We start from the raw sequence: 27,156 nt of genomic DNA, 5'->3' as shown, positions 1-27,156 counted from the left end.
ATGCACCCTCGTCTAAATAAAGGTATAGAGCAGTGACTATGGCTCCGAGATGTTTTAACGCGATAGTGTTAGAGTGCACGCTCAAAGAAAAACCAGTCTGTGTCAAAATTAGAAAGAAATCACTGCTTTTTTACTCATTTATTCAGAAAAAGCTTTGTTAAATTGGGTTTGGTGACCAAGTTAATGTCCTTAATTCGGGTTGATGACAACATTGAACCCTAGGGGTACCTGCCAGGGAATGGAAATTCCTACGTTAATTCGGGAACTTCGTAAAATCAGGTTTTGTTAGATTGAGTTCTAACTGTACTACATCCATGAGTTAAAAAAAAATGCTTAACATATGACACAAATTTTCAGCTTGTGAAGTTCTTGAAACAGAAGCTTGAAAAGAGGCATATAAATAATATGTTCACATAACGAAAATAATGTTCCATACTTCAATGGCATTCACTGACAGTAAATGACTGTTTACACATTTGTCTGCAGTTTTAGTTCCCTGAAAATTGTCATTATGAATTAAAAGACAAAAATTTTGATAAACTAAACTTACCGAACACCAACAGGAAAGAATAACCAAAGTATATGATCATGAAAATGGAAACAAAAATAACACAAACAGCAAGATGGCTGAAGCAAAGAAACATATCAGTAATTGTAACTGCTTTTGCTTTGGTTGTTGAAGTTGTTACTGGTTATGAAGGCACCTAGAACATCATCACGAACGCATCATACAATGTGACAGTAGAAGGCCTTATGCTTTTCACTGCACTCCTACACTTCTTTTCATACATGGAAGGCATTGAAATGAAGATTAGGGAGACCTCGTTATAAAAAAAAATTGCGTCAGATGTCAAAGAAAGGTATATGTATGTGTTATGTAGTTTAACATAAAAATATGCTTCATACTTTTACGCCATGAACGATAACAAAATTATTACATGGAATGCATTGCATACAAAAATTTATTTGCCACTGAATGAGCAGAGTTAAATTCAGTTTCAGTTACACAGCACATGCGCGAAAGGTTAGAATGCCTCCACAGCTGCGCATTGCGTTTAGCTGCAAAATTAAGCGACGAACCTAAGTGGACGCTGTCACACTCTGTTCAATCTGCTCTGAGGGTGCCAGATCAGCGTTCTGGCTTCCACTGTCGGTATGCGCACGGCGCACACAGACATCAAGTTTAAGGTTTGCTGAAAGCCCGTCTGGTCAGGACGGAACATGGTGAAAGGTCTTTCACCACATACACATTAGTACTCCCTCTTAGCAGTTGCATGTGTGCATACCACACTGTGGTGTATATACCGGTCTGAGTGGAACGTGCAAAAACTGCAAGCTAAATTTGTGTTATCCTTTCTTTGGATGTTGACAATGATATGCTGACGGTTTTCTTTTGGCGTCATCTTGTATGCCATCAAGATGTGACGCCTGCAACACTCATTACGCGAGCATTCTGAAACGCCTTAAGCAATAAACTAAACCTAAACCCTTCCGAAGGTTTCAATGCTTCACCTTCGGATTAAATTGACAATTTTCCCCAACAAATGATGATACCAACTTGGTCTACCATTAGGATGATAACAAATGAGAACTGAACTCTCTATACACAGCACATTTTTGCAGAAATGTCTACCAAGAGTTCAAGAATATTATACTGTTTTCTTTTTTTTTTTCCGAGGAGGGTTACCTTACAGCATAATAAAAAAAACATTATTGTATATACCCTGCATCATGCAAGTCCAGTAAGGCTCTCTAATGACAAGAATCTTGATTCCACTTGCCGAAGTCAGCATCGCGGTTATGCGGAGGCCAGATTGCTTGAGCGAGGACTCCCGGATGCGTCATGTTCACTGCCTGGGCAAGTCCATAACAGGTGGTGCACATTGGTGCCTTAATTGTGCTATGGGTTATACAGTAGGGATAGGTGGCGTCGCTGTTGATGAAGCCCTTCACTTCTACTTGCAGGTGAGAGCAGGCACGAGGGCTACCCCTGCTCACATTCGCTTCAGGGTGATGACGTTGCAGAGGTAACTCACACAGTAATTATGCAGAGTTCGTATGAGATGGGTACATACAAAATATTCATATGCTTATGTGGACACATGCACATAGAAAATTCAATAAATACTTTGCCTGCTCATTGCTTTCCCTTTCCTCTCTTTCAAGAGCACATACGTGTTCAAACCAAATAATAAAAAATATTTCCAAGGATATCTAAGCACTTCTTACGAATTGTGAATGCAAAAGCATTGTCCAATTGAATGGCACTGAGCGCTCCTTCAAGTTTTGTGCTGTGAGTAATGTGCCACAACGACACATGCTGTCCGAGCCAGCGAGCCGCAGTAGCATGCAGTGCCAACGCCACATGCCGCCTATGTGGCGGTGCCCACTGGAAGGTGCCCTCTCCCCTAACACAACATCTGGCGTGTTAGGGCAGCAGATGTAGCCATAGCATTTCACGCACTCTTCAAACACCTCTACTCCAGTGAGGAGGACCACCCGTGCCGAAAGTGAGGGTGATGTGTTGTCACGGCAGAGCCCTCTGCCCTCACACCACACCTGGCAAGCTAATGTGGCAGCAGGCGCTCCCTTCTGCCTGCTGTGCTGTCAAGGTGCACCTCGTGACATGGCACTGCAGCCAATGGCGATGCGAGTTTAGGTGCCGTTTTGCTGCTACAGAGGACAGATGCCGGCTTTTTCGCTCAATGGGCCATTTGATGCTTTTGCATCAATAATAAATACATTTGAAACCTTGGCTGCAAGAACCGGCCAGGTTTGACAATAGAAAAATAAGCCATACATGCCCACCGGCCACCAACAGCATGAAAATAAAGATTTCATCAACACAAATGAAAACACCTGAGTGATGAAGGCTCCTGCTTCTTGCTTTCATGTCATGCCAGTGGGAAGGGGGACCTCTTGTGCAATCCAGGAGTACTACAGCTGCTGTCACCCACCCGATCAACAGAGCAGCTGGTGTTGGTTGCACGGGTTTGAGCTGGACAGAACAGCCTCCCACTGTTCGGGGATGGGCTTTCGCAAAAAAGAGCTGCTGGGCGCTGCTGCTGCTGTCTTGTTCAACAGCCCACACAGGGCAGCACTCGTATAACAAACCAGCATCTGTACTACCTCTACAGATGTGCCAGTGGCTGGCTGGCTCTATTCTCTATGGAATTATGCAGTGAAGCAACAAATGGTACCTATAATATAATCAGGGCAACAAAAACATATGGGGCTTCAACTGCATGACACTATTATGAATGCAAAGCTTTCGATGCAGTCTTTTCTAGGGTTTGATGTGTTCAGCTGCTTAGTCAACTTCTTGCTGAGTAATGTGGGCCGGTACTGTAGATAGCTAGTGCAACAGTAAACTGAGGTAATCCCACAGACAGCGCAATCTATGGATGGGTTACGTGGTGGAGATTTCTGCGTGCTGCCGATTTTCTGGGCAGGCACGTAATCATCACGCTGCAAAACATGTTGCCAAAGATTAACAATCTTATAGATTTTAATGAACTGCTTCACAAAAGCTTCACATAACAAACATTCCAAACTGTGCGTCAGATTTGCAAAATTTTCTTTACCTCTGCGCACGATCTGTGTAGTAAAGAACACGAGCCACAAATCCCAAAAAGATGACCGACAACCTCTTCACATTCGCGTCCACTCCAAGACATATCTTCACAATGTGAACACGTGGCATTCGACTGCTGAGCTAAAGGTTGCAGGCCTAACTCCCAGCTACTGCGATGGGTATTCTAATGGTGACTGAATGTAAAAAATGCTTGTGTGCCGAGCTTGTGAGCAGACCACAGGTAGTCAAAAGTTAATCAGATCTACCCCGCATTGTTTCAAGGTTTTTGTAGTTTGATTATAACTTAGGCTGAACACCGTTTTTTGTTTATCACATGTTAAGAAACTAGCCACAGAAGTTGATTATGCTTTTGGCAATAACCACACAAAGTCTGATGTCTGCAACTTCTATTTTTGACTGAAATAAGGTGTTTTTATTGTTTGGAGATAAGCGCTGCTCACGCCTCATACACATCCTTATCTACTGTTCAACACATTAACAGTACCTACAGTGCACTCGGGGACACATCACGAGGAGCCCGCCGTGTGTGTGTTGCCTCATGCCTCTTCAGATTGGACTCATCTGCACAAGCCTTTGGGCAGAAGCGACAGTGAAATGGCTTCTCGCCTGTGTGTACCCGTACATGGCGCACAAGGCTGTCTTTCCGCGAGAATTTCATGGGACAGAGGTGGCAGTAGAATGGTTTCTCGCCAGTGTGGATAGGTAGGTGTTTGTCCAGGATGCTCTTCCGTTTGAACAACTTGCTGCAGTAGATGCACTTGTGTGGTCGCTTGCCCTTTCTCTTGCTTGTGAGGGAAGTTGTTGTGTCACTGCACACAGGGTGCTGCTGCAGATGCCTTCCCTCATTCAAGACTTGTTGAGGGGACGGCTCCAGCCGGAGAGGTACGTCAATGAAGCCTGCACAGAAAGAAAAAAAAAAGAGAGAAGTTTTGAGCAAGACACGGCACCTGTCGGTGTCCCATGCCGGCAAGCACTGTTGCTTGCCCTCGTGAAGCTGCCAATTACCAAGGACGGTCACATTGCAACAAGCTACATCGAAACCTGAATCTTTATTTTCCCACGACATGTTGGAGGTATTCTAGGCGAAAAGCTGCCATAGGCTCCTTGACTGCACATAGAAACCGTTGTAGAACAGAGAACGTCCAGGTACTACAATACTTGAGCACATTTTACATGCCAATACTACGTACATAAATACAATACTACAATACATACATATAATACAGTTCAGCGAGTTGGAGTGCATCACCTAGATTCCTGTATACGCAGCATGCTTGTGTTAAGCTAGCAAGATGGACGAACTTCCAGATTCCCTTCATGTTAACATTCCAGCCCCACGACATGACAGCAAAAAAAGAGAAAGAAAAGCTGTGCCGCCCTGAAGTAGTACTTCGGTTTATGTGCAATCCCTACTCTCCTGTAGCACCCTCATGCCAACAAAAAGAGAGAATATCATGCCCACTCTTGACACTGCATTATATTACAGCACAAAAGGAGTGACCGAAAATGGTCAGACAAGGAACGTCTTTCAACAGTTCTTCAAGGAGAGTTGTATTCATCAGTGCCCTGACAAAGACAAGCCTCTTTGTCAAAATATTGGTGGTCGCGGAAGCAGCAGCAAAAGCAGCAGTAGTCCAGCTTGAGACAGCCTTTGTTTAACCACGGTTTACCACAGCTTTAGTGCTTCCTCTGAACCTTTGACCTGCGAACCTTTGTGTAAAACAAAAGGAGGCCACTTTAACATCTTTTGGATTGTATGCCAGTTTAAAGATAGTACACAAAGAAATGGGTAAATGGGAGGGACTGCAAGGAGCTACTGTGGCTGCAATGCTTTGTTTGCTAATGAATGTTCTTGTTGCTTTGTTAACAACATTACCAGCATTGCCCACGATGTCTACAGTCTTTGTCAAAAGTCTGAAGGCTATATACATTGTCAGACCACCAGGCTGATCGCAGGCTGTTTAAGGGAGTTTCTGTGGCATAACATAATTTGCAGCCCCAGGGAAAATTAAGAGAACTCTCATGCTTACCATTTAAAAGGCGTGGAGTGTCAGAAGCACCACAGGAACCACAAGACGGAGCCAAAAGACATATACCGTGAAGGTGCCGAGTAGCCTATAAACTTTTGACAAAGACTGTGCATGTTCATCATGCAACTGGGATCCGTTATCATGATACACCTTTTAGCACACCAATAAAAGAAAAATACTGAGCGAGAAACATTCCAAAACCTAAAAAGCACAGCACTACACCCAACATTTTTTATGCACTTGTTTACCACTACTGCCATCCGTGTCAGTGCAACTAATTGTTGTCTGTGCGATTCCACTCAGACAGTCTCATGCCTCATGTTTGTTACAAGACCACATGGCACTTGGCAAGAACACACCGGGGATGTACAACCACTGTGCATTTGCAGGGTAAATAAATGTTGGCATTTTTGGTAGCTGAGAAACACCACGTTGGTAACAGTGTATCAAGACTACAGTTGACCCCCTTTAAACGGAACCTCAGGGAACCAGGGAATTTTTTTCCATTTAACAGGAGTTCAACTTACTGAGAAACAAAGCTGAAGGGTGTTATGAATATGAACCAACCAACCATTAGGACATGGTGTTCCGTTTCAGTGGCACTTCTGTTTAAAGGATTTCCGTTTATCGAGGTTCCACTGTGTTTCTTCAATGCTTAGCAGACACCAGCAGATTTCCTATGTTTGAGGTTCGCACACTGAGTGAAAATGGGAAGGCAGTGGGAATGACAGTGGTAACTTCAGGAAGTTAACTGAAACAGGCTTGCTATTGATATTGGGCTGACTGACACCATCATAAGATTGTTATTTAATGTTTCCCGGTGTTTAAGCAACAGACCAGTGCTTTCTCCAAGGATGAAGTCAGAAGAGCTATGCACTATGTGAATAGCGTGAGCGAAATGCTGACACGCATTCTGTGGAAAAGGAGGGGGCCAACGTCTTCCACATACCTTTTTTCACACTTGGCCGGTTTCTTTCGTGACCAAATGACTGTCTACCCATTCACAAGGCAGAGGCAATTGCTTACAACATCCCCCTGCTGTGACAGCAGGTGTCTGAACATTGGTGAGAAAAAAGATCTTCCAGAGTGCCTCCGCCAACCTGAAAACGACCTTCGGAACTTCAATTTTGTATGCAGCGCAGTTGACAAGCACTCGGAAACTTAGGACCTCAGTAGGTCTTATAGTTCGCATAGTTGGTACAGGTTAACCTTCATAGAAACGGCACTAATCAAGATGATACATAGTAGTAGAAGGTGGTACAGGTGCTACTAACAAACTTTATTTTCTGAAGGTGGTGCAAGACATATACCCCTCTGACGGCAGTGCAAGTGCACCATGCCAATGTTCAAGTCACGTGTCATACAATATTTTGGACATTACCGGGATGCAGCATACAGACACATGCAGAAACATTGATGTATAACTTACATATTTGTCTCCCTTTTGCTTTATGAAAATACTTATAGTATCTCACGTGAGACAGTGTTCCTGCTTCTTCTCAAAAGTTTCAGCTCACATATCTGTGGTGGACATTTACGCTGCGCACTGTCTTTATGCATAATGGTAAGCACATGTTACCTAGCATGGTTGCTAACACAGCACCCCATGACGCGATGCAATTCTTTCCGCATGTGAAGGATATTTCATATACCAAGCCTGTGGCACTCAAAACGTAGTGCCTCAAAGCACTGGAGCTGCAAAACAGTAACATTTTGCTGTAACGTAGCCACTCACATGAAAATTTCAATGACGAATGTGAGCCCTCTTACGGGGAAGTACTCACTGCACCTTCTCACATATACACAAGCTCACTGGCCGAGACAATATTTTACTTTTTCTCTCAGATTATGTACTCTGTGTGCTCTGGAAACCTTCATGACTGACGGGAACATTCCAGTCTGTCTTGAAAATTATACAAGCATTTGGCAAAGGCAACGTCATAGCGACTAAAACCATCGCATAAAATGTTGACAGAATATGGCAAGGCCCTTTAGAAAGTAGTCAACTGCTTCGAATGCTCGATGCGCTCGTGGTTCCTTCGACGCAGCTTTCGTGAGAAAGCCACGGGGCAATAGCGGCACTGGTACGGCCTCTCTCCAGTGTGTGTTCGCACGTGACGCACGAGAGTCACCTTTTGCGTGAAGGCCCTCGGGCACAGGTGACACTGGAACGGCTTCTCACCGGTGTGGATGCGGAGGTGAATGGTCAGGCTTCCTGTCTTTGTGAAGACCTTGCTGCAGTAGCCAAAAGTGTAATGCTCATTGATGTTTGCAATTTCAGAGTAGCCTGGATTACTTCATTATTTGGTAAAAGGGAGGACTGCAGGTCTACTTGTCTGGTAGACGAGCCATCACCGAGATGATGAGAGGTGTGCTATAGTAGTCTAGTGGAGCCTGCAAGACAGAGGATGCCACTGGTCGCATCAACTGCAGCCTGTAGGACGGCTGATCATAGGACATGTATATCTGGCAAATACAGGGTAATAGAATGCAGAAGCACAGGCAAGAGGTAATGCATAAGTAGTTCAAAGTATGTCTCTATGATTCTGACCTTCATGTTAAACCTTCCTGTTTGAACAAAGACCTTCATGTTACGAAGTTGCACATTGTGAAAAATTTGCTTCGAAACCTTCATGTTGCATGTTTCTACAAATATGTAAACAATGCAGAGGCAAATACAGAATACAGTTGAATCTCTATTTAACTAAGTGATGAACATGCTCAAATTATCTAGTTATATCAGGAAGTTCGTAAAATGAAGAAAGGTATTGTTCGGTCCTTGAAAATCTAATACTGTAACTTAGCGACACCCAAAAGCTACTACAACATTGTATTTACTGCTAACCCATGCCTGCGCATGGGAAAAGTAACGTAAAGCTATGGCAAGCTGCCAATATGCAAAGATGTTGAGAAGGAATGCAGTGATTGTGCGAGCAGGCCGAGAAAGAAAGTTGCGAGGAGACGATCAATGTCACCTGTAGCTTAAAACATGAAAAAAAATGAAAGCAACCATCGCCGCCCATAGCGCCATCTGGCACGTAAGAGCGCTACCGACTGCTGAGTCCATTGTTCCATACGTGGACACGGCATGCACCCTCGTCAAAATAAAGGTATAGAGCAGTGACTATGGCTCCGAGATGTTTTAACGCGATAGTGTTAGAGTGCACGCTCAAAGAAAAACCAGTCTGTGTTAAAATTAGAAAGAAATCACTGCTTTTTTACTCATTTATTCAGAAAAAGCTTTGTTAAATTGGGTTTGGTGACCAAGTTAATGTCCTTAATTCGGGTTGATGACAATATTGAACCCTAGGGGTACCTGCCAGGGAATGGAAATTCCTAAGTTAATTCGGGAACTTCGTAAAATCAGGTTATGTTAGATCGAGTTCTAACTGTACTACATCCATGAGTTAAAAAAAAATGCTTAACATATGACACAAATTTTCAGCTTGTGAAGTTCTTGAAACGGAAGCTTGAAAAGAGGCATATAAATAATATGTTCACATAACGAAAATAATGTTCCATACTTCAATGGCATTCACTGACAGTAAATGACTTTTTACACATTTGTCTGCAGTGTCAGTTCCCTGAAAACTGTCATTATGAATTAAAAGATAAAAATTTTGATAAGCTAAACTTACTGAACATCAACAGGAAAGAATAACCAAAGTATATGATCATGAAAATGGAAACAAAAATAACACAAACAGCAAGATGGCTGAAGCAAAGGAAGATATCAGTAATGGTAACTGCTTTTGCTTTGGTTGTAGAAGTTGTTATTGGTTATGAAGAGACAGAAGAACATGATCATGAACACATCACACAATATGACAGCAGAAGGCGCTATGCTGTTCACTGCACTCCTATACTCTTCATACCTGGAAGGCATTGCTATGAAGACTAGAGAGACCTCGTTATCAAAAAACGTTGCGTCAGATATCAAAGAAAGACATAGGTATGCGTCATGTAATTTGATGTGACAATATGCTTCATACTTTTACATCATCAAAGATGACAAAATTACTAGATGGAATGCATTGGATACACAAATTTATTTGCCACTGAATGAGCAGAGTTGAATGTTTCTGTGGTTAGCGGCCACAGTGAAGTGCTTGGGTTTGCGACCAAAATATAGGATGTCAAATATTCAGAGTACAAAGGTGCACAATTATTGCATGCTTTGACGGAACCTTGTGTCCACTAGTTGTAGTTGTGATAGTAAGTGAAGTAGTTATTGCATAGTAAATGCCTCGGATTATGCAAAAACTGCACTGTGAGACATGTGAAACTTCTATGACTGCGCTACTCGCATAATTTTGGAAGAGCTCCTTGCTAAGTAATAAATGGAATATAATGACGGCTAATTTTCAAAGTGCAAAAGAATAGCACGTTAAAGAATCAAATTCTCAACTGTGAACTCATATACAATGCAGACAAGAACTACACTCGAAGTCATCTTCGTCTACATTTTCACAGATCAATACTTATGACAAGGAACAGACAGACCTAGCCCCAAAACATTACAACAGACACAAAACAGAAAGGGCTGCCAAGCTGCGCTTAGTGCGCTGACAATGAGCACTGTTTTCAGGAGTTACTTTACAAAAGACCAAACATATTGCAATCCCTACTAGCACAGCAAATTCCCTGGTAATGTGACAAAACGACATGAGCTAGAGATGCACAAGTAGGCGGCACCAACTCAAATGGTCGTAGTGGTGGATCCTATGCATCCTGTGGTGATGCTGCAAGCAAACTCAATAGACTTGCTTGCATGCAGACACTTGTGGATAAATGGTTAGCATCAGTTCCATTAACACAACCTTGTGCTGCCAGCTTGTATTCTTGTGCTTGTTCATCAGCCTGGACGCCTGCAAATCGAAGCGCAGAGAAGTGGACCTTTTGGAAGGTTAATCACTGTCACAAGTGATTTCTTAAAGTCAATGTCATGCACTGAATAACCGCATAAGTACTGGGCTCTTTAGGTGTACAGAACAGGGTGCATATTCACATTACTTCTTACGTAAGTGCAATTCACAAGTGGTCCGTGCCAAGATAGCTATCTTGTTACCATTCCAACTGCTGTCTTGTGCAGTGGGCGCATGACTGTTGGTCAATAAAGAAGCCATCTTATGTAAAAATATCTTTGTGAATGTGGTCTCGGATTCGTAAATTGCGACACTAAAGCTACTTGGTTTTGCCAAGAGCTGTTGCTGCTGCCAGAACTTTAAGGCAAGTTGGGCCTTTGTTACGACACTGTGGTATCAGAGTAAAAAGGTACTGTTTTGTAAAATCTTAGAATAAATTTAGTAAAGCAATGAAGGGGGCTAGTTGGTGGACGTTCATGATTATATTGTGCTTAGTGTTACACTAACGAAAGCGAAGGACAGGACGTGGACATACGTAGTGCTACGTATGTCCCCATCCTGTCCTTCACTTTCCTTAGAATAAATGTTTGTTCTCATGTGTGTGTGCAGTGCATCAACAAGCAGCATGCTGCTCCAGTTGAAGCTGTTGCCGGGACAAGGGGCGAGCTTCTACTGGTATACTTTTGGCCCTCAATGGCAGTGAAGTACAACCAATTTCTCACTCTCTCAACTGAAAGGGTAGGTTGAAACTCACCAGACAGCAACATTACCAGAGCTGCAAGAAAAACTTGTATAATGTTTTTGATAGGAAAGCTCCTGAAAAAAATATTCATGCTAGTTGAGGGAACCTGTCTGGATCTTTTCTAAAGCTTAAAGCTACAGCCTAGTGTCACTAGCTCGCTAATATCCACCCCCCAAAAGTTTTGTTTTGTTTTGTATTTATTCAAACTGTCAGCAGCCTTTTGGATGCATTGCACGATAAAACTGTTGAAGCACTGTGTGCTCAACAGAAGCAGCATTACATGGCCTGGAATGATCCCTAGTCGCATGCATTGTGGCCTGCGTAGTTTTCACAAGGGGTGTATCTGCTTCTCCAGCATTCACTGCATGCTGCAGCAAGTGCCAGACACATTTGATGTGTAGAACCAATCCCTGCAGATGCATTCCACATGATAACTGTAGACCGAAGTCCATCCTGCAAATATCAGAAAAAATGTACAGTGCAGTCTTGCATGTCCTGAGTGTGCGATTCACTGCATCCCGAAAGTCAGCGCAATACATGCTGTGCATTTTCTGCAATACAGCTGAAAACGCCTGGACTGCCCACAGGAACAATTTCACTCATTACATGCATTGGCATATTCGCTATAACTATGAACAGCACTGTAGAAGCTGGAATGAGGAACCTACATCACGGGCCGCAGTGAGCAATGAATGAATGCTTCTGGGGACAACAAAGGGATATATATATATATATATATATATACACATATATATTAGAGAGAGAGAGAGAGAGATGCCAAGGAGAGAAAGGCAGGGAGGTTAACCAGAGTTAAAGCCTCCAGTTCGCTAGGAAAGACAGAAAGAAGAGCGGGGACAAAAATAAAGGCATGAAAAAAAAGGGGGGGGAGGGGGGGGGATCATTATAGTTTTTCTAACAGGCCACTGCCACGTAAAAAGGTCAACAAAGCCTTGACAGACTTTCAGTGCGACGACAGTTCATGTCAGCATTCCAAGACAACAAAGTAGGTCCAAATTAGGCATGAGGTCCTGCAGCTCTCATTCACAATTGGAACTTTCACAATAAAAAATTTATTGAGGTGAGTGACTGAGCTGCTCTTTTCTCTAGCGTTAAGTTGTTGGCTGTGGCACACCCACCAGAAATATATTTTGATGCCTTTTATCTTTCAAAGAAAATTGCCAGGCAACAACAAACATTCCTTGCAACGTATTATTGATCCCAGCATCGCAGGATATCACTGCCGCCATTGCTGGCCTATGATATGCCTTCATGTTCCACCACTATACACCTGAGCAAAGATGTCCCCACTATACTAAAGCCCTTCGGTAGTTATGCATCAGTCACGAGTAAGGACTCATGCAAGCACAAGTCAACCAATGCATGAAGCACACATACTGACTATTGATAGTATTGCAATTTCGCACAGATTTACTGCTTTTCAAAAAGTTTAGTTTTATACCACGTTCGCAACCATTACTTGCCTCCCCAGTTTCATCCAGGATAAATCCAAAATGTCATGCAACCTGAATGAAGTAAACGTCATGCACACTGGTGCCTTTAGCGAAATCTGAGACGAGACCAGCCAGCAGTTTAACAGCAAGAATTATATTGTCATGATGCACAAACAACAGAAACCGTCAAAACAGTGCAGGTTGCATTAATTAGGTAGGTACACTGGAATGATTAGGCAAGAACCTCATATATTTTTCTAATTGCATGTCATCTTTGTGGTTCTCTACATGCTGGAGATTGGATGTGGCATTTGCCTTCCTCTAGAGAGAGCATTGTCCTAATGCTCCCTCAATTGGAGAAAGATGCCATGGTAGACAAAGCACTGGCACTTCATTCCGAGCAATTAGACTTCACGTGAACAATGTGCACGATTTCTGGTGGATGCTGCCATGCCCTGAAGGAAGAAGGGCTATCAGGGATGACCTCAGTTGAGGTTGCTGAGGTGTCATACAACTTTGTACATACCAAAGCACCTCCTGAGTAACTTTCCAGAAAGCCCCCATCAACAGATGAGGCTCCAAGCCCAACTTTCTCGCCTGGCTGACAGGTGACGGCTGATAAGTGATATATCAGGGCAATAGATTGTAACATTGTGCATTGCAGTCCTGATGCTGGGTAATACAGATGCATGCGACCTGTCTCGCTTCTTCAGCATGTGGAGTGAGTGTTTGTGTCTGTGCCACTTCAGCCATGTCGTGACACTGCATTGTGCATTGTTATCACTTCACGGCCATGAAGAAGAATAAATGGTGTCCCCCTTCATGCTGTTTCCTGCTGTGCCATGCTATAAGCGAATGCGATGTACACTAAAATGTCATCCCAATTTTTGTGTTCCCCATCTACGTACATACTCAGGATGTCTGCGATAGTCTGGTTTAAACTTTCTGTTAGGCTATTTCTTTGCAAGTGATAGGCTGTAGTCTTTCGATAAGCCATGCTGCTGAGACGAATCACTGTCACTGCCACAGTGTAACTGTGGAGGCCATCTCTCCGTCCGTTGAATGTTGTCATGAATGTTGGCACACCAGGCCTCGAAATCAGATTCTCAATAAGGAATCATATTGCTTCCATTGTGGTGCTGCTTGAAAGAGCCTCGGTTTCTACGTAGTGTGTGAGATAATAAGTGGTGATTACTCCCTTATTTCCAGTATTGCAAATCGGAAATGGTCTGAGATGGTCCGTCCCCATTTGGGCAAACGGCATCACAGGCAGCCAGCCCTAATGTAATAGCCAACCTCATTTTAAAACCGGCGGTTTGCATCGCTGACAATCAAGGCACATGTGCACATAATGTTTCACAACAGTTGTAGTCTTGGCCAGTGATGTCTGTTTGACTCGGGTCAATGTTCATGCGAAGCCAAGGTGGCCAGATGTCGGCTCGTCCTGGCAGGCTTGTAAGGCCTCATGACGGATAAATGTTAGGACGACACGTAGGTGGCTTTTCCCACTAGAAGAAAAGTTTTTATAGAGAAGAATATTGTGCAAGCAAAGGATGGCAAGCTTCTTGCAAATGTTTTGGGCACTCTTGACATCCGGCCCTTTAAGAAATCAATAAGCACAATCAGCCTGCCGTCTTCACACTGCTGATGAGCCAAGGTGCCTGTGCCCAGAACTCATATAAAAACCATGTTGTTGTCATCTTCTGCGACTTCTTCCTGCTCAATCAGTGACTTTGAGAGGCAGTCAGCATTCGACTGCTGTCATCTAAACTGGTGCTCCACCGTAATATCAAATTCTTGAAGTCTTAGATTCCACCATGCTAGCCAACCAGACGGATCCTTCAAGTTTGTCAGCCAGCAAAGTAAGTGATGATCGCTAACCACATTGAAGGAACAACTTTAGAAGTATGGGTGAAATTTTATAACTGTTCCTGTGGAAAATTTCCCTGTTTCCATGGAAATCTCCCTGGAAAATTAAACAGCATTTTATGCCAAGTTACGGCCGCAAATCCCAATGCTCATATTCTTTTATACGATGACTAACTTTCCTGCTATTGACTGGCGTGACCTATTTTCAGCAGCATCAACTAATGCTGAAGCTAGAGACTTCAACAATGTCTGTTTGAACTATAATCTTTCATAGCTTGTTTCTGAACCAACACATGTCTCACATGACTATGCAAACATCTTAGACCTTATTCTAACTAATCATCCTGGCAGCTTATCATTATTAACCTTCCTTCCTGCTATCAGCGACCACAAAGTTCTCTACGCTACCTTTTTCTTTTTCGTGCTACCACGTGCAACATATCGCAAAACTATCAGCCTATATGATAAAGGAAACTTCGAAGCCATTAATGATGAACTGACTGCCTTTTTACCAAAATTTCAATATAGATTTTACGAGCAATCTATTCACAATAATTGGACGCTGTTTAAAAGTAAAATTATTGAATTAGCAGACAAACATACCGAAAATTACCTTCTGTGCAAATCGTCAGAGCCCATGGTTCACTAACCATGTAAAGCGACTAAAAAATAAGAAAAAAGAAGACTTTTTCGAGCTGCTAAGCAATGTACGAATGCTAACACATGGGAAAAGTATTATTCTGCCAAAAAAATGTACTTATCTGCTGTTCGCAGTGTCAAGCATACTTTTTTTTTAACATCGACTTACCAAAAATACTCGGAGAAAGCCCCAAGAAATTCTGGGAAGTAATAAACCCCACTCAAGCTCACGCCATAACTTTTGCAGACGATTCGGGAGATATTATGACTGATACCGACTATGCCATTTCTTTTAACAATGCCTTCGCCTCAGTTTTTACTAAAGATACTAGGTGTTCTCTACAATTAATGTCTAGTAACAGAGTATCTGAAATGCCGGCCATCACATCCTGTGTGGATAGTATCTCCAATGTAATTGATAACCTCAAACTGTTGTCCTCCACTGGTATCAATGGTATTAACTCTAAACTATTAAAAAATACTAAAGATATCTCAGCTGCATTTTTGTGTCTCTTGTTTGCTCAGTCACTTTCAGCAGGCTGCATCCCTTATGACTGGAAAGTTGGAAAGGTCATTCCTATCTACAAAGGAGGCAACAGGAATAACCCACTAAATTATCGCCCCATCTCCTTAACGAGTCTTCCATGTAAGGTAATGGAGCCCGTCATTTACTCGCTCATCATGGACCATTTAGACGCCAACCATTTTTATCATTCTGCACAGCATGGATTTCCTAAGGGCCTTTCTTGCAAGACCCAACTAGCTGTTTTCATTCATGACCTTCATGTGAATTTTGATTAATCAACAGACTGATGCTATTTTCCTCGACTATGAAAAAGCTTTTGACAAAGTCTCTCACCATCACTTACTACATAAACTTTGTTTCTTGAATTTAAACATGGGTGTATTAAAATGGCTAGAAACATTCTTCACTAACTGCGAGCAATTCGTTACTATCAACGACCAGTCCTCCGTCCTCCTTCCGGTATTTTCACGTGTCCCTCAGGGGTCTGTTCTTGGTTCACTTCTCATCGTAATTGCATCAATGACTTATCCCTTCAAGTACCTTGTAAAATTCGGATGTTCACTGATGACTGCGTGATTCATCATACCATTAACAATGACACTGATGGAGATTCTTTGCAACAAAATCTCAACCATGCGCAGTCTTGGTGTGCTCGTTGGCTAATGACTCTTAATTCAAAAAAATGTAAGCATATGTCCTTTACCCGTAATCGTAAACCCTTCTTGCCTTCTTACACAATAGCCAACAATCCCATTGAAACAGTAAAATAATTCAAGTACTTAGGCACCTTTTTCCTGTGACCTTAACTGGGGCACGCATATTAACAGCATAGTATCATCGGCAAACAAAACTCAGCTTTATGAGGCACCACTTGCATCATGCCCCTCAGGATGTCAGATTTGTGGTGCACAAATCACTTATCAGGCCTAAAGTTGAATATGCGTCACCAATCTGGAAGCCATATCAGATATATCTCATTAACGCACTTGAGTCCTTCCAAAATCAAGCAGCAAGATACATTCATTCATCCTACTCATATGACGTAAGCACATCATCCTTAAATGAGAAATCTTAGTTACAGTCGCTCTCGCACCGCCGTAATATAGCCAGCGTTGGTCTTTCCCATAAGTTTTTCTACAGTTCACTTAATCATATGCCATACAAGCAAGAATATCACAACGCACTCATCATTCGCTCCAAGCTTTAAAACCACGCTCACACACAACTACCTTCTCTGCTTGGTTTTTTTTTCTCGGACAGCAACTTATTCGAATGCACTTCCCCACCATGTTGCATCTAGAAATAATCACCATGTGTTCATTGCTGATGTTGCTTCAATTTTGCCAAATTAATTGCCCTTTCTTGTACAGATTCATCATCTAACGTGCACCTTTGATTATATAGAATGTATCTATCTTTTTTCAAATGTTCCACTAGTTATTGAAGTGAATTGCCCATTGCAGATGTTCTTTCTCTTCTGTCAAAATAATTACTTTTTTTCCCTTTTAATTCACAATTTGTCGTGAGTATGTATTTGTTTATACAGGGTATCTACCACTTTTCAAATGTCCCGTTTATTATCACATTGAATTGTCGTTGCATGATGTACTCCACCCTTATGTAACACCCCTGATAAAGGGGCCTTTAAGGAAATAAACTGATCTGACCTGACCTGACTGTCCATACCAACAAGAGGCATCCCTTTTCTGCGGGTGAGTAATTGGGCTCAGCATGTTAGAGCGTCCTGCTTGCATATGCAATGACTCTCTCTGCCGAGTCTTACCACTGAACAAACACAATGCCTAGACCTGCATCGCTAACATTCGTATGAATTATGGTCGGAGTCAGCATAGGAGGTTCTTGCAGGCACTGTAGGAAATCACTGAATGCTGCTTGTTTTTTTTCATTCCATATGAAGGCAATGTTCTTTTTTAGTTCACTGACACTGAGACAATGTGTGAAAGAAAGGCAATAAATCTACGGTAATACGCACAGAGACCTGGGAAACACCTCACTACCTTCTTATCCAATGGCGCTAGAAACATTGTGACAGCAGCAATTTTGTCGGGGCCAAGGCGGACACCTTGAAAGCTCACAACATCACCTAAGAACTGGAGTTCTTTAAAACCAAAGTGGTTTTTGTGCATTAGCGCTGACAGCCAATGAGCCTGTGGCCAGTTGGTACTCACTGGTATCAGAACAATGGTATCAACTTTGGCTGGTCACCAATGAGTGGCCAACCAATGTTGATACTATCATTCCATTTATCTGGCATCTTTGTTCAAGCGATTTTCTTTTATTCATAGTCAACTGTACCTTTTAGTTTCTGTCATACTATGTTTATTATGGATACTCATTTTCAAACTGTATTCCGTCTAGTAAACCTTAGTCATATGTATGTTGGCAAAGGCCATGCTATGTGAAAAATATTTGGAACATTTTCCATGCCACATGACCATGCTCAGACAATCACTCACGAATAACGGTGGGAGAGCACAGGAAGAAAGGTAGCTGGATGAAAGAGTGGTGCTACCTTGCTACTTATTTAGGAACCTTAAGATAAGTTTTGTCATGCCATCTGTCATATAAAAACTAAACCTACCGTAAAGCGTTAGTAGCATAACCAAGTTTCGAGTAGGTGGTGCAAGCAGTCTATGTAAGTAATCAAGGGTTTGACAAAAGTTTGATCAGGTAGCACAATGATGAGGCCGCACTCATTGACCAAATCAGCATGAAAAACACAGACGTTCCAAAGCCCGCACGGGCTCCTTGATCCCACTAAGCAGCCTTACTGGTATTAAGGAATCCTTACGGGCCCCAAAAGGTCTCTGTGTTTTTTACCTTGACTTCACCATCAGTCTACATGTGTTCCACATCCACAAATTACCCCAGACATGACCAGGGATATGCATCGGCAACCTGTCAAGTCCATGAGCATGGCACTTCAACGGTTAATTACTTAAAACTGTAACTTATGATGCTGACGTCACAAAGTGCTATATGCATTCCAGTTCCACACCAAAGTACTTCTAAACGAATCACACCAGTCTCACAAACATAGGCAAATGTCGTGTGTTTGGGTTTGGTTCCTGCATGACAACACACCCACACCTGAAAGTAAAAGTACACTCGCCATGTTTCCTTGAAAGAATGAAATTTTTTTACGAGAGTGTGAAGTTGGGATAGTTGGCTGAGACGCATTTTGAGAAAAACAGTGCAGTAACCAGACCAATGAATTGTGAAACAACACAGTTGATAGTCAGGCAACAGAGTTTGAGTTGATAGTCACTGCTCTTACCTCTTGTCGTGCTACTCCACTGGTCCCTGTGTTGGTCGTTACTGTACTGCACTGTGTTATTGGGAGATTCTTTGTAGCCTATGTGCAAGTGCAAAACTGAGAAATGTAGTCTGAACGTGGATGAGAGAAGGCAACAACAAAACAATCAGCTCTAGTGTTAAGCGAACAGGATCTGAAAAAAAATTCAGCTTTTTTTTTTTGTGGACACATGGTCCATGTAACTGCAACTTTACTTACAACACAAGTCAATTACTATGCAAAGAATGCAACGTACAGAACTTGATCAGGCAGATGACAAAGGCGCTGAGCTGTCAACTGGAACGAGCGGCTCAAAATGAATTAACATTTTATTTTCATGGCTGCATTGCACCGAAAGAAAAATCACCAGAAAGGTTATGCGAGTTCAGGCACCTGGATTGATGCCTCTCATATCTACCACTCCATCAACAACAGGGTAACAATGTGACCTTGATGCAAAATTCCCAAGTTTTCATGCTACGCCTGAGCGACTGCAATGTAATAGCATTATGGCATCCCACCATTCAATGGTTATCTGTCAACATCCACATGCTTCCTTCCTTCTCTTCCCATGGTCATTCGTAACCTATTATGAATTTATGATTTTATTTACTGATGCTGCCTCCCAACTCCTCGTGACTTTCATCTCCAACATATTATTAAAGCTTGTATCTTTCTCTCTTGTGGCCTCAACTTACTAATGTTGCCTACCTACTCATTACCTGATGATCCACAGATTCACCCTACTTATGATGCATTATCTGTATGCCCGACTTCATCAGAAGAGGATCCCAGCTATTGGGCTACAGTGCCAGGTGTTGAACTGTACTCATACTGTTGTGTCACCAGTGGACTACTCAAAGTAATGCATGATGACCACCATGGTAGAGAGACATATCCACTACTTCGGTTCATACCGTGTGCTCACGGCCGTGGCTTCAGAGCCAGTGGCCAGTTGAGGCTCTCAGAGATGACACGGGGTGCAAGAGCCATTCAAGAGACAACCTTTACTTCCCGAAGCCTCAGACCAACTGAACAGCTTCCCGGTCGCCGCTCCTCGCACTCTGGCCCCAGGCTGGCTGCGCGTGGCATGGGCACATGAGCCAGGCCCAGATGGTGGTGATGGCAGCACAGCAGTGCATCCATGAAGCCGGCGTCACCATACTACCCCCTCCCCTGCAGATCGCAGATTCATGTCGAGGTCGAGGAGGTCCTCCGTGAGCACTTGTGGCTCAGGTGGAGCAAGTGCCTCCGCACCTGGCCGATGCTTCTGGTGAGCAGCAAAGGCCTCCTCTTGAAGAAGGTGTGATCACAAGGACTGGAGGAAAGCAACAGCAACTTCCGCATGCCTGGAATTGGCAGCTGAAGGCCAGGATTGCAAAGCACAGTGGTGGCGAGCCTGGCCCGGTGGAGACCTGCTTGATGAGTGCGCCAGGATGCTTCCGTAATACGGCATAAGGCGCAGAGTATGCAGGCTTCCTCTGGCGTGTAGATTAGAAGCTGCTTGGAGCGATATCTCTCTGTAAGGTGAAGGCCCCTGAGCGGCTCAGGAACCAGCTCTAGCGAGTCCCCGATGAGCGTCCGTGACTGCAGCTACCAAGGCAGCCATGAGACCCACTCAACCAATAAACAGAGCTGTTCGTGTGATGAAGAGCTGTCCAGCTTGCGATGGTGCGGCGGTCACCTGGCAGTGAATGGCGAGTAGCATGGGGGTAGTAGGGGGCACACCGGTTGTGGATCTGTGGACACTGGCGGTACTAGCGATGAGAGTGGGAGATCTGGAATATGCGCAGTACACTGCACAAAATTGCTGGCACGGCAATGCTGTTAAGAAACTTCTTAAGTCCAGCTTGAAATCTTGCAGCTTCAGTGCTGAATGAGCCAGCAAAGGGGGTCACGAGAATACCATGAGGTTTAAGAGGGGAGTGAAACATTATGGCGTTTGAGCTCCGAGACATGCACTGGTCCAACTAAGGTGCTGGTTGAGGTGTCTTTCAAGCAGTAAGATAAATTACCAAACTTGCATGAAATAGCAAATGGACCATCCCACTGAGGTGCCAAGGACGCTGAAAAACCTTTAGCCGAGTTGCTCAAATGATGCATTAGTGTAATACTAAGTCACCTGGCTCGTACTGAACGTCACGGCGGTGTGAGTTATTTTGGCAAGTTTTCTCGAGCCAAGCATTACGCAACTGCTCACGAGCAGCAGTGATAGAGTTTGTAAGCCTCTTACGTCGTGCATTCATGAAATGGCGGTTATTGGAATAGGCCGAATGTGACAGTACCAAAGTATTGGTTAGTGGAAATGAAATTTCCCTGCCAAAGTTCAAATATGCAGGTGTAAAACCAGTGGATCTGTTGACCGTGGTATGCATCGCAAATGTCATTTCCGAGAGCTTAGCATCCCATTCCATATGATCGGTGGTATGTGCCATAAGCATTGACCTAAGGTTTCTGTTGATGCATTCAGTTATGTTAGCCTGTGGATGGTATGGTGTTGCCTTAACACGCCTCCGCGAATGTGCGATTCGTGAAGTAAGAGGCGTTGCTGATTACCAGTTGAGGTGGGAAACCAGAGCACAAGAAGAAATCGAGGAGACAGTGCGAAATTTTCCTCGAAGTAAGTGCATGCAATGGGTATAAGTCAACCTACTTCATAAGTGGTCAGTAACCACCAATAAGTAGCAGCTTCCCCAAGGGGTATGGGGGAAAGGGCTCATTACGTCACACACCACGATTTGCCGGGGGCTTCGACTAAGAACTGGCTGCATCAAGCTGGTGACAGACAACCACATGGTTTTGCTCGTTGACAAATTGAACAGCTTCGTGCATATCGTAAAATGTTCTGCTGCATGCAGGCCAAGTAAAAGCCTGACATATTATCATAAGTCTTGCTGGCATAACTGTGACCAAAGCAGAGTCGTGGAAGTAACTAATAAAAGCTGTTCGGAGACTTTCGCGATCACTGTGTGAAAGGGAGAGTGACTGTCATCATCATGAGCTTGTGGAATGTAGCAAAGCAGAAGGCCATCATAGCGAGTACATAAACATAGAACTCACCAAAGGTAGACGTGCACTAGAGCCACCTAGCTGTTTGACGACACGCCAGCAGAGGCTGTTTTTGCATTGCACTTCGAGGAAGCACTTGGTGCTGACCAAGGTATCCTATTGGGGGTCTCAGTCAACATCAGCAATGAGAGAAGGTGACTCCTGGGAGGGAAAAGGCTCTGGCAAAGGCGCACGTGGGAGTGCATCAGCAACTTTTTGTGCAGCAGTACGACATTTGATGGCAAAATTATATCTTTGCAACGTTAATATCTAGCGAGCAAGGCGCCCTGCTGGATTCTGTAAATGCTGCAGTCAAGTAAGCGCCATATGGTCTGTTTGGACAATAAAAGAGGCACCGTCCAAGTACATGTCAAATTTTTTCAGTGCGAAGACAATGGTAAGACCTTTTCACTCAGTTACAGTGCAATATTTTTCTGCGAGTGTTAGAGAGTGACTTGCAAACGCAATGGGCCGTGACTCACCCTCAAATTCCTGTAGTAAAACAGTGCCTAGACCGTAGTCACTAGCGTCCGTTTGTAGCACAAACGGCTTGTTTAAGCAGGGGCTTGTAGAGCTGTGGTCTCAGCAAATGCACGGGTCAGTGTTCTAAATGCATTGTACTGAGAGTCAACCCAACTCCATTTTACGCCTTTGCGAACTAGTTGATTAAGCGAAACCATGAGCTCTGCGCAGCGTGGTATGAAAGAATCGTAGAACGCAATCATCCCCAGAAAATTCTGCGAGCTCTTGACGTCTTGCGGGCAAGGGTATTCTGCAATGGCGCAAAGTTTCGCATCATTAGGATGAAGCTAAGCATTGTCCACAATAAAACCGAGAATGTCTACTCTTGAGCACGTTAACTGGAAATTTTTTGGGTTGGCAGTAAGTCCCGCTCTCTGCATTTTCTGAAGAACAATGGCAAGGTGTTTTAGGTGTTTCTTGAAATTGCGTGAAAAGATGACATCATCCCCATATGTGCCATTGCAAATTTGTAACGCACTTCATTGAGAACAATATCTATTAGTGTTGGAAAAAATTAGGTGAGTTCTTCAAACCAAATGGCCTGCGGACAAATTTGAAGAGTCCTTTATAGCCAGTGGATGCTGTTTTGGGGATGTCAGCAAGTTCTATTCTAATTTGCGGAAATCCCCGAGAGCAATCGAGTGTAGTGAGCACCTCTATGCTACCCAGACCTGATAGAATTGACTTAATTAAGGGAACGCGATAAGTGTCCCGAACACTGGCATCATTTAAGTGACAATAGTCTACGCATAAGAGAGCTGTGCAATCTTTTTTAGGTGCCAGGACAATAGGAGAAGCCCAAGGGATCTGGGACGTTCTCACGACACTGGTGTCAATCATCTCCTGCAAGGCAACGTCTAGGAGCGCACGCCTGTACATGCTCAGTAGCCTTAAGTTGCAGCTCCAAGGTTGTGTGTTTCCTGTATCGATGTGGTGAAGCAGTACAGGAGTGCAGTCAGGCTTTCCAGTGAACATGGCTGCGAATGGCTCCAGCGTGCACACAAGATGTCATTCTTGTGCATCTTCAAAAGTGCATTTCTCGACAGTTTCCAGTACCTTAGGTGACAAAGCACAGTTAAAGAGGTACGTGGCCATGTCTTGAGTGCTACGCACTGAAAGAGAAGCCGGAGTAAACTGACACAAATCACCAGTGCAAGTAACTTGAAAGCTGCCATTTGCAAGGTCCAATGATGTTTTCACGGGCAATAAAGTTCCAGCCCAGTGGCATGGGTACTGCCAACCCCTGGCAATAAATTTATTTACAATACCTCAAAGGCCCTAGTGAAGGGGTTTTACATGAGTGGTGGGCTATTTAAAGATGGGTTAAATGTTATATAATTCTTCAATCGCTGTCTCAAGTAGGTGCTACTGGAGAGGAGTGCAACATCAGAGGGAAGGTCATTCCAATCTTGTGATGTGTCATGTGACCAACAGCCACATAGCAGGCATAAGCAACACTGCGAAAGCTATGCAAGGAGGGCAGTCATAGAAGTTTCGCTCTGCACATTTTGCATCGCAGTTGTTTTTGACCCTCAGTGCTTTATATAGAATGAGTGCTTCATATATGATGACTACGACTTTGGAATGCATCATGTAACCGCGCAAACAACAAGGGACAAAGAAGGAAACACACAGGACAGGCGCTTCTTTGTCCCTTGTTTGCGCGGTTACATGATGCATTCCAATATCGACCACCAACTAGCCCGCCTATCCCTGTTTATTAGACTACGACTTGTGGACGCAAGTTTACGTCAAATTACATCTTATTTGTGCACCCTTGTGCGGCCACCATATGGAATGCTACGATTTGGTCGCAAGCGCAAGTGGTATGCTGTGGCTGCTCGGCACAGAAACATGTCACTCTGCTCGTTTGGTGGTAAATAAGTCAAGATCTCCAATGCCTTCTATGTAGTAAATATGTGATTGTTTGCAACATAAAATAAGGAGAATTAGGTTTACATTCAATTAGATTATGCATACGTAGATCTTTCATATTTGACGCACTATTTCTTGGTAACGAATGTGAACATGTGAGAGACGTCTGTCCAGCCTTCGTAACACTGCCTGCTATTTAAGATGCGCAATATATATATATATATCTAGCACAGTGATTATTACGCATCACTGCAAGTAGTAATAACACCATTACAACCCATTACAACTGCAGTTCCGCACCCGCTTCAGTGGCTGTTTGCTGAACACAAGCTCATGCGTTACTGGCGACATTCCGCTGGGGGCAGAATGTAAAACCGCTCATTTACAATGCTTTGGATGCATGTTATAGAACCCCCAAGTCTTCCAGAGACCTTCACTATGGTGCCTCCCCCTGCCCGCTGTGCAGCTTTGGGACATTAAACCCCGCAATTTGAATTTTCACTGCAGTTTAATGCAAACATACTTATCATTCTTGCCATCTTTTTCGCATTGTAACCCTTTTAAGGCCGCATATCGTATCATATCTCAGCAACGATATGATTTATATATATATATATATATATATATATATATATATATATAATTTCGGTATCGGCACCTACGTCTTTAATTACACCGCCTCCGTGGTTGGCCAACTGAGTGTGTTGCGTAGAAACTTTGAAATAAGGTCTTTGACTGTCCTGTACAATGACAGCGCATTAAAAGTACATTCCTTCGAAAACGATAACTTGCGACCACGCCTGACAGGCGAGAAATCAAGCCACTGGTGACTGCGCCGGGTCACCAAAACCGAAGGAGCACATATGGTCAGCGGACTGGCCAAGACACGCGCCTGTCCTACCACGGCGTTGACAGTGAAAACGGAATAACGGTTTTGCCAAGACGCAATGGCGCGCGCTCTCGTCCTCACAGCTAGTGCGGGCCTTTGGCACTGTTGTGCAATACGGGTGCAATACCAGCGTCTCTCTTCGTCTTCAATGGCAAGAGGTTATTCGCTTTCCGTGCGTCGTTTCATCCAAATAAAGTGTCGTACCGTACCATTCGTATGGGCCGAATCCACTTTTTTGAACGACGGCGTAGGACCATTCGCCCGCGCTGTGGCACTGCATGGAGTGCGCGGTTTCCCGCATCATATCGCACTCGATCGCTTCGAGCACAATTGTGCGCTTCTTTAACACGCCCTCATAGGAGCTATTAATTTACGGAAACACTGCGCACCGCTTACGTGTATGACACAGTTCGTCGAAGCGTTCGCGTTTCTCAGCCTTGTTTCGGTTTCCACATGGCGCCGTATTCCAGCAATATACTTCATCAGGCCACACACTAGCTTTCACGCCGGTCTAGTACGAAGACGGAAAGCCTTGAATGCAGGGTCAACCAGCTTGGTCAAGCGGAGTTTATCCGTACTGCGTTGTGTCCAAACGTTGCAAAGCTTTGTGGCCAATCGGGAGCTCCAAGCTTCGCAATTCATTAGTTGCCAAACGTTTGGCGATGATCAGCAAATATGCACTCAGTCGTCTTTAGTGCGAACTGACAACACAAACACAAATTTTCGCTCACAAGAACTTAGGACCCGGTCACACGGCACGTCAAAAGGAAAACACGCGCGAAATGTCAACTATCAGCCGATAAATCTCATAAATTTCGTGCTTGCTGATGCTAACGACGATGGAGCTTTCTCATAGAATAAAGAACCAAGCTTGGCTTTCTAGGCAACGCCCGGACAGTTGTCGAGGGAGCTTTGCAAGGAAGCTGACGCGTCATGTACTACATACACACTTTTAAGCAAAATTACACCCTTTTGCGCCACACAGTAATAATAATCTGTCTTGTCCGCATTTCCTTTCTTTAACGCGGCGAGCCGGTACTTTCCAGTAACGAAAGGCATGCGCGTTATCAGCATGACATAGCATTCCCGACAGGAAAGTTGCGGGTGCGGCGTTTTCAAGAAAGGAAACGCAAGCAAGGCAGATGACGATTAACGTTGTGTGGCAGAGATACACCCTAAGAAACGTTTACACCCTTTGAGTCGTATCATTGCCATACAACGATAAACGTAATCTGTCTTGTCAGCATTTCCTTTCTCCCTGTACTTTCCACTAACGAACGGCATGCGCGTTATCACCATGCTAGCATTCCCGACAGGAAAGTAGCGGGCGCGGCGTTTTCAAGAAAGGAAACGCCTCAAGGCAGATGGCGATTATCGTTGTGTGGCAGAAGGGGCTCTCCAAATAAAGGGTGTAAACTGTTCTTACATCTCTAAGAACAGTTTACACCCTTTGGCGTGCCCCTTATGCCACACAACGATAATCGTCATCTGCCATGATGCGTTTCCTTTCTTTAACGCTGCGAGCCCGGTACTTTCCAGTAACGAAGGGCATGCGCGTTATCAGCATGATACCATTCCCGACAGGAAAGTAGCGGGCGCGGCGTTTTCAAGAAAGGAAACGCCTCAAGGCAGATGGCGATTATCGTTGTGTGGCAGAAGGGGCTCTCCAAATAAAGGGTGTAAACTGTTCTTACATCTCTAAGAACAGTTTACACCCTTTGGCGTGCCCCTTATGCCACACAACGATAATCGTCATCTGCCATGATGCGTTTCCTTTCTTTAACGCTGC

At 43.8% G+C, this 27,156-nt stretch overlaps 1 protein-coding gene across 1 annotated transcript in view; it reads right to left on the bottom strand.

Moving 5' to 3' along the window:
- Positions 1-26,344, bottom strand: part of LOC142558443 (uncharacterized) — a 36,892-nt gene extending 10,548 nt beyond the window's left edge. The window contains exons 1-4 of the mRNA XM_075670577.1: positions 25,141-26,344; positions 7,808-8,019; positions 6,575-6,725; positions 4,167-4,492 (exon numbers count right to left, since the gene is read on the bottom strand). Coding sequence (XP_075526692.1) covers positions 4,167-4,492; positions 6,575-6,626 — 378 coding nt within the window. The 5' untranslated portion in view covers positions 6,627-6,725; positions 7,808-8,019; positions 25,141-26,344. The remainder of the gene's footprint in view (positions 1-4,166; positions 4,493-6,574; positions 6,726-7,807; positions 8,020-25,140) is intronic.
- Positions 26,345-27,156: the final 812 nt, after the last annotated feature.

Source organism: Dermacentor variabilis, chromosome 9 (assembly GCF_050947875.1).
Source record: "Dermacentor variabilis isolate Ectoservices chromosome 9, ASM5094787v1, whole genome shotgun sequence".
In the NCBI taxonomy this organism is placed as follows: domain Eukaryota; kingdom Metazoa; phylum Arthropoda; class Arachnida; order Ixodida; family Ixodidae; genus Dermacentor; species Dermacentor variabilis.
This window is presented reverse-complemented; position numbering and strand designations above follow the sequence as displayed.